At 49.2% G+C, this 12,984-nt stretch overlaps 1 protein-coding gene across 1 annotated transcript in view; it reads right to left on the bottom strand.

The window, feature by feature from the left end:
- Window positions 1-5,186: 5,186 nt before the first annotated feature.
- VSNL1 (visinin like 1) overlaps window positions 5,187-12,984 on the bottom strand; it is a 102,128-nt gene continuing 94,330 nt past the window's right edge. The window contains exons 3-4 of the mRNA XM_055327252.1: window positions 7,959-8,174; window positions 5,187-5,994 (exon numbers count right to left, since the gene is read on the bottom strand). Coding sequence (XP_055183227.1) covers window positions 5,797-5,994; window positions 7,959-8,174 — 414 coding nt within the window. The 3' untranslated portion in view covers window positions 5,187-5,796. The remainder of the gene's footprint in view (window positions 5,995-7,958; window positions 8,175-12,984) is intronic.

The raw sequence follows: 12,984 nt of genomic DNA, 5'->3' as shown, positions 1-12,984 counted from the left end.
TCCCCGCCCCTACCCTCTTCACCTTCACATGTCTTCAAAAATGTCTACAGACCAAAATGCTTCAATTCTGAGTAAGAAGCTATTGTCTGGGACTGGAGCTGGATCAGAAGTGTTGCCAGCTGTGGTGGAGACCAAGTCACCCAGATTTCCCGAGAATTAGTACGAGTTATCATTTCTCGAGTCAGGGAGGTTCTGGTTAGATCTAGGACTTGTTTATACATCAACACTGATGCCTATACATTGACCAACTCAGATTTTCAGGAGAATCGGTTTGGAACTTAGAGTTCTAAAAGTTAAAACAGTAGCATATCTCATGACTTGAAATAAGTGACTGTGGACTGGAAGGTACATCAAAATATGTAATAGGACCAGCTTTTGTTCTTTAAAGGGTGGTAAAGTAATGTGGATCTAAATTAGCTATTTCTTTGAGTCAGCAAATGAAATTCTCTTTTTTAATTATTTATAATACTGATACCGAACCCATTAAACTTTGGCTAGGGCATCTGGATAGAATCCAGAGAAACTAATGTGTCCTGAGGCTACTCACTGATCAGCAAGCTTAAGAGTGCTATTGCCTGGTTTTCTCAAGTTTAAGAATATAGAGATTAATTCATTCAAAAATGATGACGTTCCTGCCATGTGTGTGCTTGCAACAATTTAATGCATGGAGAATGATGCTGGGAGTATACCAGATCTGCCCTCGGGGAGCAAAAAATCCAGTTGAGGGGAACATGTGCTGTATATAATTCCAGAGAACAGTAATTGCTATGTGTAATAAAGCAGGGTAAGAAGTAGAGTGGCAGGGGGTGGGGGGTCTCAGAAGCAGCATTGAGGGAAGACTTTGCAGAAGGTAGTATCTAAGCAGAGCCTGAAATGAGCGAGAGAACAAGCTACAGGAAGACCTAAGGCAAAGGTTCTAGGTAGAGGAACTGAGTGTAAGGCCTGTTAAGTGAGAATGGACTTCGTGTCCACGAACCGTAAGGCCCATGTTGGCAGGGCTTAGTGAGCAAAGGGGATGAGGTTCAGAGGTAGGCAGAAGGAAGCAGGGTCATTCGATGTCTAATATGTTTTCAGACCTGGTCTAATAAACGTATTAAATATCTCTCTGGCTGCTATGGGAATAGGTTAGAATGAGAGTATGGTGAAGGAAAGCAAGCTCTGACAGCCGTCCAGGTCAGAGGTCAAGGTGACCCGGCCAAAGTGAAGGAGGTAGTGTTCCAGTGTGAAATGAGGCAGTGGGATTTGTTGGTAATACTGTGGAGTTGTGAGAGAGGAATCAAGGATGATTGGCCTGGGTCCTAAAAGCAGTAAGAACGATGATGTCATTCACAGGAAAGATGGGGAGGTGGAGGCAAGCACTCTGCTACTGGGCGAGTAACGTCACATTGGTGAGTGTAAGAATGGAAAACAATAACGTGACTTAAGAGTCTGGAGATGATATTCCACCTGCAAGATGCTGGGCAAAATCCGAATTGTATGCCCAAAATACTGGAGACACTTAATTTCTTACAGGAAAGGAGCTCGGGGAACCCCGTTATTTTATTTAGAGCTCTAATTGACCATCAGTTTCTTGCTACGCCTCTACACATCCTTTGCCTTGAGGCCCTCTGAAGACATCTGTTAAAACATGTGTTTTACTTCTTGACATGAATTCCAACCATGTGGAGGGAATCATCTGGCCTCTTTAAGAAGGAAGTTCCTATTATTCATCCAGAGACCGTGATCCTGAATGAGTGAATCACAGGCAATACGAAGCCTGCAAACAATATGATTCCCTTGTTAAAAGGAAGACTTGGAATCTAGTTTCCTTGAATATGGATGGCTCCGTGACTGTCTCGTCATCAAGAAAATGGGTGGAAGTGCTATTTCATGACTTCTGAGGTCAGATCAGAAAAATCTAGGAATACTCCAACCTCTTTGCAGGACTACTTGTGCCGGAGCCTGAGCCACCATGAAGGTCGTGAGTGCTGAGGCCACCATCCCGTGAGGAAGCACAAACTAGCCCAGGACGGGAGGGGCCCTGAGACCACAGGAAGGGAGATGCCAACCAGGCCCCAGCTCCTCCAGAGCCCCGTGTCCGTTCAAGCTACCATGTGACTGCAACTATAGAAGGGACCCCGAGCCAGAATCGGCCACATGAACCTCTCACAAACTCCTGACCTACGGAAGCTACGGAAATAATAAAATGATTGTTTCTATTTTTAGCCACTAAGTTTTGGGGTGGAGTTATTGTGGAGCACTAGTAACTGAACCACTCCTACTACTACCTACTCCTAGAAACTATCTTAAGGTGATACTTCCTGGTGTTTTACACGTCTTTGGTTTTCTTATTGTGAGAATGCATATTTCATATATATATATTACACTATGCATGAGGTTTTGTTTCTGTTTTTCCCAATTGGCATTTAAAAGAATTATATCCAGGGCGCCTGGGTGGCTCAGTCGGTTAAGCGTCTGCCTTCGGCTCAGGTCATGGTCTCAGAGTCCTGAGATGAAGCCCTGCGTTGGGCTCCCTGCTCAGTGGGGAACCTGCCTCTCCTTCTCCCTCTACCCCTCCTTCCTCTCGTGCATTCTCTCATAAAAAATCTTTTTTAAAGAGCTATGTCCATTTTGCTGTCAGTCTGTTGCCTCCAGCCAATGTGTAGTATGCATAGGCTGCATCAACCACGTTTGACTTACCTAGTCCCCTAGTAATGAGCCACCAGATTGCCTGTAGTTCCCACAGAGCTGTCACAGACATCCTGGGATGGCCCTCATGGCCCTCTAGGAGAGCTTCTTGGGGCAAAATTCCCAGAGCTGAGAGTGCTGCCTCGAGGGCATATGCACACTTACTCTAGCCAAGTACTGCTGGACTGCTCTCCAGGCACTGTTCCCGGGCCACGCTACCGGCGCTGTGTTCACTTGCTGGCCTGATCACTACATTTTATTTATGAAAAGAACTAGTCAGGGGCACTCAGCTCGGTTGTGGGAAATAGCGCTGCTCAGGCTCTGTGCTCAGCAGGGAGTCTGCTTGAAGATTCTCGCTCCCTCTGCCCCTCCCCCTACTCCTGTGCCTTCTCTCTCTCTCTGAAATAAATGTTTTTTTTTTTAAAAAGAAAGAAGAAAGAAAGAGAAAGAAAGAGAAGAAAGAAAGAAGAAAGAAAAAGAGAAAGAAAGAAAGAAAGAAGAAAAAGAAAGAGAAAGAAAAAAAGAGAAAAAAAGAAAGAAAGAAAGAAAGAAAGAAAGAAAGAAAGAAAGAAAGAAAGAAAGAAAGAAAGAAAGAAAGTTCTGCTGGAGAGGTTTATTTTCCCCCATGATTGCCCTGAATATCCTCATAGCTCACTTCTTACTTCAAATGTCGTTTAACCACTCTTTCCTAAATAGCCACCGGCTCCCATCATTCCCCATCCTTCTTAGATTGTGCTTCTTTCCTTCATTGTTCTTACAAGTGGTCATCTCGTGTGTGTGTGTGTGTGTGTGTGTGTGTGTGTGTGTGTGTGTGTGTGTGTGGTTTGGTTATTGTCTGTCTCTCCCCATAACGATGGTGCTGGGTGCACGGTAGGTGACCGTGAAGATTTGCTATGAAGGCAGTACCAGCGTCAGACTCAACCCAGCACCTTTCTAAGGAGCCCCTCTAGCTCCTCACCCCACTCCCCCTCATTTAGGGGCAGAGAATATTGGGAGACGCCAAAGACCTCCCATCTCTCCTGCCCCCACATTGGACTCACCAAGCACAGGGGTAAAGGACATTCTATTACCACTTGGGATGGTTCTATCAGTGATTCAGGTACCGTCGGTGTCCTGAGTGTTTGTGGTGAGGTGTGCTTGCTCACAGCTTCCTGTGGAATGGGTGCATGGAATCATTAGGCCCTGGTCTCTGGTCTTAATGATCCTAAGACAGACAAAGGAAGAGTATTTAGGAGGGAAAAAGGCACTCGATAAAAAGTGAATAACAAAGCACTACCCGGATACTATGAGCTACATGTGGCAAATTAAATTTAAATTATTATTTTTTTAGAGAGGGAGATGGGATAGGGGCAGAGGGGGAGTAAGAAAGAGAATCTTAAGCAGTTTCCCTGCTGAGCACAGAGCCCAGTGTGGGGCTGACCCTGAGATCATGACCTGAGCCAAAATCAAGAGTCGGATGCTTAACCGACTGAGCCACCCAGGCGCCCTGAATTTAAATTGAAATGAAAAATTCAGTTCCTCAGTCACACTAGCCATACAGAAGTGCTCAATAGATACATGTAGCTAGTGCAGACATACACTTTTCCATCATCCTAGAAAGTTCTGTTGCACAGCACTATGGGAAAAACTGAGCTTCTCTGGAAAATACCAACCTGTCTTTAGAGTTCTTGAGGTAATCTCTTCTGTCTGCTCTTCTCAGGTTTAAAAGGGTCAGAATTTTGTTCCATCATTAAAAATGACAACTAGCGGGGCACCTAGTGGGTTCAGCGTCTGACTCTTGATTTTGGCTCAGGGTCATCAGATTGAGCCCTATGTTGGACTCTGCGCTTAGTGTGGAATCTCCTTAAGATTTTTCTCTCCCTCTGCTGCTCCCCCATTCTCTCTCTCTCTCAAAAAAAAAAAAAAAAAAAAAGAAAAATTAAAAATAAAAATAACAACTAGTATACTTTTGACTTGGAAAGACAGAAGTGTTCTTTCCTACGGGCTGCCTTTGGAGGACACTTCTCAGCTGGCTGCATGTGTCCTCCACACCATGGGAAGAAGGTAATGTGTCGCTAGCACCCAGTCACATTAAGATGAAACTTAATTTTATACAATGGGTATTTTTTTGAGAACAGAGAAGTTTCATGTTTTATTTAAATTTCACCTACCATGTTCATTGCCCCTCTTTTGAGGGCCAGGATGTAGAGTTGGAAAGTTGCTTTTCTCCATTTCGTTGTCATTAATTCTCTGAATTCTGAGGTTGTATATTTCAGAGTAGATTTGCTAAGTTGCTGCTAGCTGACCCTTGATAATCATGAACATCCATTTCAGATTTAAAATTATGAAATAAGAATTGAGGGAGAAAGTCAAATGTTATAAATTTATTTGGGACATCTATTGCCACCTCTTTGGGAGCCTTTGAAAATTCAAGCAGAAATCAATACACTTCCAGCTTTTTTTTTTTTTTACTTTCAATAAATAATATCTTTGTGTATATGTATATATAGAGAGATATACTTAATTAATGAGTCATGTAGCAGGATTTTTAAGTTTTATACTGCAGTAATTCCAACATAGCTCTTTCCAGATTGATAGAATGCAAATGAGGTAAGAGTTAAGGCAAACCTAAAAGGCATGCAAAGGTAGCACGTTTATCTTCACTGATAATACAAGCTCTTGAGTGCGGACCACACAGGGAAGCCAAGGCCTCTCCGTGTGCCTGTCCAGTACTATTTTACACGAGAATGGTGACACAGCTTATATTAAGTTACATTACCAGGGGGGGTCTCAGTGCTACTAACATGTAATCAAGGAGACACGAGCATTAGCAAAACATGAACAAGAAACCATAGAACTTTTTGCAGCACATTTCTGCCCAGGCTTGAAGGGAGAAGGGTTTTTATGAAATGATGTTACACATATCACATTGTGGCAGGTTGTTTGTTTTATAATATATGCTTTTAAAATTCATTAGCAAATGACATTCTCATGCACACAAGTGTTTCAAACACAAGAAGCAAGTCCATTGATAGGTAGTCCAAGCAATATTTGTGTGCGTGTGTGTGTGTGTGTGTGTGTGTGTGTGTGAATAGCTGCAGACTGAATGGAACATTGAGACTTTTGTCAGTCCATAGCGTTGACCTCAGCTCATTTCTGAATGTCGCACTGCAGAAGTAATACAATGGAAGGGTCGCTCTTTGCAGCTTCTTTGAACTCATCCAGTGTAATCTGGTCATCTTTGTTCTTATCCATCTTGCTGAAAATCTTGTCTACTCGCTGCTCAGGCGTGAGACCATCCTCGTTCATCTTCATCATGATCACCGTGCCTACCATCTTATAGATAGCCTTGGGAAAACCAGAAACAGAGCGTAAAGTTCTCCCATGATATGATAAAAGATTTAAATTTACTTCAAAGGATTCCTAAATCGTTTTAAATAAGACAGCGATATAATCAAATATGTGTGAGTCTTGTGACCAACTGGACATAAAAGAATTTCATCCGACTCCCAGGTTGGAGGAAGTGGGGAGACAGAGTACCTCAGTGGTAAGTGCAAGATTAATGGATGAGGAGAAGACTCAGGAGGAAAATGATGACCTCGGTTTTAAACATTCTGGGTTTGAAGTGCAGATGAAAGTCACCAAGCACTAGCCCTTGAAGATTTAGGAAAAGAGAAATGTGGTCCCAACTGATAAGGAACTTACAATCATTTGCTAAGACAACCAAGCAAGGTGGCCCAGTAATGTTCAGCCCAGAAAGATTAGTTTAGGGAGATCTGTGGATCAGGGACTCTGTTCATAAGTTAAACAATTCCGACTTTCACTTAACTGTACACAAGTAATTCTCAACATGGGGATTTCCTAGATAGAAACAACTTTCTTAGGAAACTTCCTGAAGGAAAACAAATGCCCATCTACACCAAGACCTGCAGGTGAATGTTCTAACAGCATTATTAATAATGGTCAAGGAGTGGAAACAGCACCAGCACTCATCAACTGGTAAACAGGTAAACAATATGACAGATCCATACAACTGAATACTATTTTAGCAACAAAAAGGAATAAAATACTGATAAATCCTACAACATAGGTTCTTTTAAAAAAGGAATCCAGAAAAAAAAAAAAAGGAATCCAGGCATAAAGGCCATATATTTATATTGTCTGATTCTGTTTATATGAAATGTCCAGAGACACAAATCCAGAGACAAAGAAGAGTCAAGTCATCTGAGTCTGTAACAGGAACAGGCAGGTGGCATGAGAGGTCTTCCTGGGGGAAGGGAAACGTCCTAAAATTGGATTATGGGGATGATTGCATACTTTGGTAAATTCACTAAAGATCATTTAATCGTCCAGTTAAAATGGGCGACTTTATGGTCTGCAAATTATAACTCAATAAAGTTCTGTAAGATGTCAGAGGAGCTACGGATAGCATCTTATGCAACCAGGGGAAAGCTGGCTGAGGAAGTGGGGGCGCCCAGCAGGGCCGCGCTAGGCCCAGGGCAGAAGCCCCGCGTCTGAGTACAGCCGTGGCGCCGGCGTCAGAGCCCGGGGGCTTGGATCTGGACTTGCCAGCGCTGCGCGGGGACGCGCGGGGACGGGGGTCGGGGGACGGGGGTCGGGGGACGGAACTGGGGGCCGGGCAGGTGGCCACCCGGGCTCCAGGCAGGGAAGAAAGGAAGCCGCCGCGCAGCCCAGGCTCCAAGCTTCCTCGGGTTGGGGGGGGAGTGGTCCTTAGCCTGCCCTGTCGGGGCCCGCCGGGTCCCCAGGCCCAGGAAGCCCCACCTGCCCGGCCCGCCCCGAGGGCCCCACTCCGCCCCAACCTGAGCCTCCCACCCCATCACGAAAGCCCCGCCCCGCCCCACCCCAGACGCCAGGTCCCCCGACGGCCCCGCCCCATGCCCCCCATCCTGCCCCACCCCCAGCTCCGAGGCCCCCCACCCCCTCCCTTTGAGAGCCCCGCCCCCCCCCCCCCCGTCTCCCTAGCTCCATCCCAGCCACGCCCCGCGGTCCCTCTCCCCAACCCCACCTTGAGGGCCCGGCCCTGAGGCTCCCCCGCCCTGCCTTGGCCTGGCCCCGAGGCCCTTGTCCCCTTCCCCCCTCTCCCCTCCCGAGGCCCGTCCCCGCACCCCCCACCCCCGCCCCAGGTCCTTGTCCCCCTCCCCCCTCTCCCCTCCCGAGGCCCTTCCACCCCCCAGGTCCTTTACCTCCTCCCCCCAGGTCCCTCCCCACCAGGCCCCTCCCCGCCCCCGAGGCCCCTCCCCCAGGCCCCTCCCAGGCCCCGCCCCGCCCCCCCCCAGGGCCCGCCGCCCCACCTCGATGATCTCCAGCATCTCCACCCTCGTGATCTTGCCGTCGCCGTCCAGGTCGTACATGTTGAAGGCCCAGTTGAGCTTCTGCTCGAAGCTGCCCCTCGAGGTGATGGACAGCGCGCAGATGAACTCTCGGAAGTCGATGGTGCCGTCGCCGTTCTTGTCAAAGGTCCGGAAGGCGTGCTGCGCGAACTTGGAGGCGTCGCCGTAGGGGAAGAACTGCGGCACAGGCACGGGCTCGGCTCGGGCTCGGGGCGCCCCCGCCCCGCCCCGCCCCGCCCCGCCCCCGCGCTCGGCTCCCCGGCGAGGCGACTGCCCCACTGCTTTTTACGGGGACTCCCCTTCTCCTTTGTAGATCGCACATTTAAAACCCATTAAAAATAGAACACGCCTGGGGGGTTCTGAGAGCTCCAAAGAGGCCTCCCCCGGGAGCCCCCGCCGGCCCGGGTGCGCCGGGAGGCCGAGGCCGAGGCCGGCCGCGGGGGCAGGGAAGGGGCCGCGGAGGAGCGCCCCCCCCCCCCACGCCGGGCCTCTGTGTGCCCCAGCGAAGCTGAGAGGCCTTGTCCCGGTGGAGGGTGGAGAGCAAACACACCCCCAAACCCCGAACCAGAAGCAGAAAGAAACCTTGTGCTGTTCTACGGCAGAGAAGGGCATAGACCTGTTTCGGGATGATTAGGTCCTGCAACTACAAAGAGCAACGCAGATTCCTGAGGACGTGCCTGCTGTCCCTGCTCCTTCATCAGTTTGGTCACTTGCCCCTGGGACAGGCTGGCCAGCCTGCGTGGGGACGGGCGCCTTCGTGCCCCCCGGGGCCTGCCTCCCTCGGGAGCCCTCCGCGCCTGGTGCTCCGGTGCCTCCTGCCCTGGGACCTGCCGCCCACCCCTCCCACGCCTAGAAGCTCCCTGGAAGGAAGAACATTTCCCTGCAGGAATAAAAGGTGTGTTTCCATGTGAGATCCCATCGGTGAGGCCAGAGAAGAGACGAGCATTGCACTGGGGGGGGGGGGGGGGTGCAGTGCAGCTGACGGAGGCCTGCACATCCCTAGCACCCACTTCTGGACACCAGGATCCGTGGTGCTTCTACAGCTCTGGGGAAAAAGAATCACCCCAGAGCTGAATGGCTTCAAACAATTATTTCATTAATCTCAGACACTAATGATTTGACGACCATTTCTCTTTTTAATCAAGCAACATTCTTCTGAGGCTTGGAGGACAGCTTTCTCCTCCCGCTCCCTCATCCCCTGAACACGCCACTTCTGTCCTTCATTTTTCATGATTCATCAAACTCCACTGAGGCCTTTTTCTGGTCAGGCCCTGTCTTTGTTACTGGGAAAGCAGAGACTCCCAGTCCCCAGGCTCTGGGATTTCACAGCGACTGGGGAAACCCAAGGCGGGACTGAAAATAAAGGCCAAGGTCGTGTCCTCTGTAAGAGGTGGGACAGAGGAGGTGACAAGGCCTTCATTCCTGGGTTCCAGGTGGAGGGTTCGGAGGGAGAGGCTCTGTCCTCCTCCACCGGCGCAGCCTGGTTCCCCTCCACCTCCCAATGCCAGAGGGGGCTTGGGTTCCTGAGGACAGGCTGCCACCTGCCGAGTTTTGACCTGAACAGTTTTGACCTTGACAGTTTCTGCGTAGGTGAGTTTGATCCACGTGTGCTCTGAACTATTCTTTAACTTACGGTACCTCTGACACCAAATGTATGGGGTTTGGTTTGGTTTGGTTTTGGGGTTTTCCCTGCTAACAACTCCGACTTTCTGGAAGTTAACCTGGTCTGGTTGAGTTCAGTTCCATGCTGAACAAACCCCTGGGGAGTCAGTGCAGCCCCCCCCACTCATAGTGAGGGCTCAGTCCTACAGGACTGCCCTCAACCTCAGATGTCAGTGACCTGTCCCCGATTGCCACCTGTGTACTTCTCATAGACCCGATCTAAAGTCAGGGGTGCCCACAATGCCCTCCTTCAAAAATTTGCTAGAAGGACTCACAGAATGAAGGCAGGCACTTTATTTACTAGTACCAGGTTGTTTTAAAGGCCGCAGCTCAGGAAAAGCCCAGTGGAAGGGCTGTGTAGGGCAAGGTGTAGGGTGAAAGTGCCCAGAGGGCCCTCTCCAGAAATGCCACCCTAATAGCGCCTCAGCCTGTTCACCAGCCCCAAAGCTCCTCAAACCTGTGCTTTAAAGGGTTTTAATGGAAGCCTCATTACATAGGCACAGTTAACTAAATCACTGGCTAGTGATGATCTAATTCAATCTCCAGGGGGAGGCCGGGGAGGGAGCTACAAGTTCCAATCCTCTAACCATGCCTCAGTCTTTCAGGGTGACCAGCTCCCACCCCCAAGCTATCTAGGGGCCCCCAGCCACCAGTCATCTCATTAGCACACAAAAGGCACGGTTGTCAGCCCTGACATTCCAAGGAAACTAAGACCAAGTACATACTTCTTAGTAGGTCATCGTGTCACATGTGCTTGTGCACGAGAGTGTCCTCCACCCCCTTTCCACTCTTTGCTGCTGTGTTTATCTGCCTTGTGGGCAGGAGTCTTGGGCGGAGCAGAGGGAGCCCCGGGCAGGTCCCCATCTCCATAGTGCTCTGCAAACCCCCCATCTCCGTAGTGCTCTGCAAACCCCCCATCTCCGTAGTGCTTTGCAAACCCCCCATCTCCGTAGTGCTCTGCAAACTCCCAGCTTTCTACACAGTGGCTCGAGGCTACTGGGTGTTCTTCTCCATCTGTGTGGGCTCCTGGCGGTGAAATGCTGTACCTGTCTTATTTCTCCCAGCATACCTTAAAGTGAAGGCATATCTGATAGTTTCATCTGAAGTCAGCTGGAAACTTCAGGTCAGTATATTAAAAATTAATTTAGATCTGAAAATTCTTGAGGAAAAAAAAATCGATTGGGCCCTGAAAGTGCCATGTGCCTTGTAGAAGGTCTGTTTATTGACTTTTATGGCCAACACGTTTACTTCAGAAGAACCGAGCATGTGCTCAGGAGCCCTCATCTATCAGGAGGGCTTGTTCCCTTTAGAAAATTCCTCCTGTCGTGTGCTGAGTGCTTGGAGTTTATCTAATCAGGGGAATGCTCTTTCTTTTGATGAAATGATTCAACTCTGGATGGATCATCCCGGAAAAAATGAAGTCACACTCATCAATGTCTTTAGGAAGAAATCAGGGTCTTGGACTCCTGTTCACCTCTGGGCTATGCTAGTGCCTGAGAAGTATAAGTATTTTTTGCATATTGTTGCTTGAGATGTGTTTCATTTTTTAAATTCAGTGCGCTTTGCTTGAGTAACTGTATTATATCTCAGTGTGGAAACAATTTTCAGTGGCATTAGTAATCTACAAGTCCCTATGATAAATAAAAAAGAACTTTGAGGCTAAAAAAAAAAAAATCTGTATTTACGTGTGTGTGTATATAATTCCATTTGTGTTTTAGTCCGGTCTGGCTTCTGTAACAAAGCGTCACAGACTGGATGGTTTATAAACAGAAATTTAATTCCACTGGAGGATGAAGTCCAGTATCAGGGTGTCAGCAAGGTCAGTTTCTGGGGAAGGCTCTCTTCTGGGTTGCACACTGCCAGCTTCTTGCTTTGTCCTTGTGGGAAGCAAGGAAACTCTAGGGTCTCTTTTTCTTTCTTTTTTTGGGGTTGAGGGAAGAGGGAATGGGGGAGAGAAATAATCCTAAGATCTTAAGCAGACTCCATGCCCAGCACAGAGCCCGGCATGAGGCTGGATCTCTTGACCCTGAGATCATGATGTGAGCTGACACCAAGAATCGGGTGTTTGAGCCACCCAGAAGCCCCTGTGGGGTTTCTTATATAAGGGCACTAATCCCATTCCTGAGGGCTCTACCTTCAAGACCTAAGTTCCTTGCACGGCCCACCTCCTAATACCATCATCTTGGGCATCAGGTTTCAATATGTGAGTCTGAGGAGGGACACAAATATTCAGTCCATGATGGATTGTTTGAAAGAAGATGCATCTCGTTGTGAGAAATTTTAGAAACTGTATTAGATGATCGAATATAGTTAGTCTTTGAGACATTTCTAGTTTCTATTTCATGTCTAGGTACAGACACAGTTTTTCTACTTTTGGTCAAAAGTTTTATAGCCGGTAGGTCTTGCATTTCCATTAATAGGAAAAAGCCACATGGGAAGCAGCTGCAGATGGTCAGCTGAGTGAATCCAGGTGCTGGAGTCCTTCTGGTGATGGTGGGACCTGGGTCTTGTGGCTCTTGGAGGCCACACCTGTGGGCTTTGGCACGTTGGGGCAGCCTGTCCTCCTGAGGGCGCCTGAGAGAAGGCTCCTCCTCGGGGAGCAAGGTTTGGGGGCAGCTCAGGGTCTGCTCCAGGTACTGGCCAGCAGAACCCTAGACTCAATTCTCAGAGTGAGAATGGCAGCATCAGCTCCAGTTTGGACAAGGTATCTCTGGGGGTGGAGGTGACCAGACCAGACCTCCAGGTTCTAAGGTGGAAGGTGACGGCTGGCCGGGATGGTTCCCTGGAGGCAGTTTCCTCAGGGCCCTCTCTGGAGCCCCCTTCCCCAGGTCCAGAGCCTGCCCTTTTGCTCTGACACACGGGGACACCAAGCTTAGTAGTGGGAGATGGCAGATGGTGGGGGCTGGAAGGGCCCTCTGTCCCTGGCCACTTCCGGCCTGCTGGTGCGCCTCTGACCTCAAGACTACACGCCGATCTGTCCCTGTCATACCGCAGGAACAATCCTGTGCCCCAGGGGCGCCCTGCGAACACGGGCTCCCGATGTTGCTGGCCCGTGGTGGGGCCAGGACCCAGCCCACCGAGTGTAGCATGATGCCCACAGGGAAATGTCCCCATCCCTGTCCTCTTCTTGCTCAGTGACAGGCGGGAGGAGCACGCATTTGTCCCGTGGCATTTCCCCGGACAGATTTCTTGAGGTTCCTGAGATAAGTTTTCAGGGCCGCACATCCTCCTTTCCTTGGCTTCTCCTCCCAGGACGCCGGGACGTGAGGGCTGCCACTGTACTGGCCATCGGATGGTGGGGAGCTGGCTGCAGAGAAGGGCTGCG

The sequence above is a fragment of the Nyctereutes procyonoides genome, unplaced genomic scaffold (assembly GCF_905146905.1).
Source record: "Nyctereutes procyonoides isolate TBG_1078 unplaced genomic scaffold, NYPRO_anot_genome, whole genome shotgun sequence".
In the NCBI taxonomy this organism is placed as follows: domain Eukaryota; kingdom Metazoa; phylum Chordata; class Mammalia; order Carnivora; family Canidae; genus Nyctereutes; species Nyctereutes procyonoides.
This window is presented reverse-complemented; position numbering and strand designations above follow the sequence as displayed.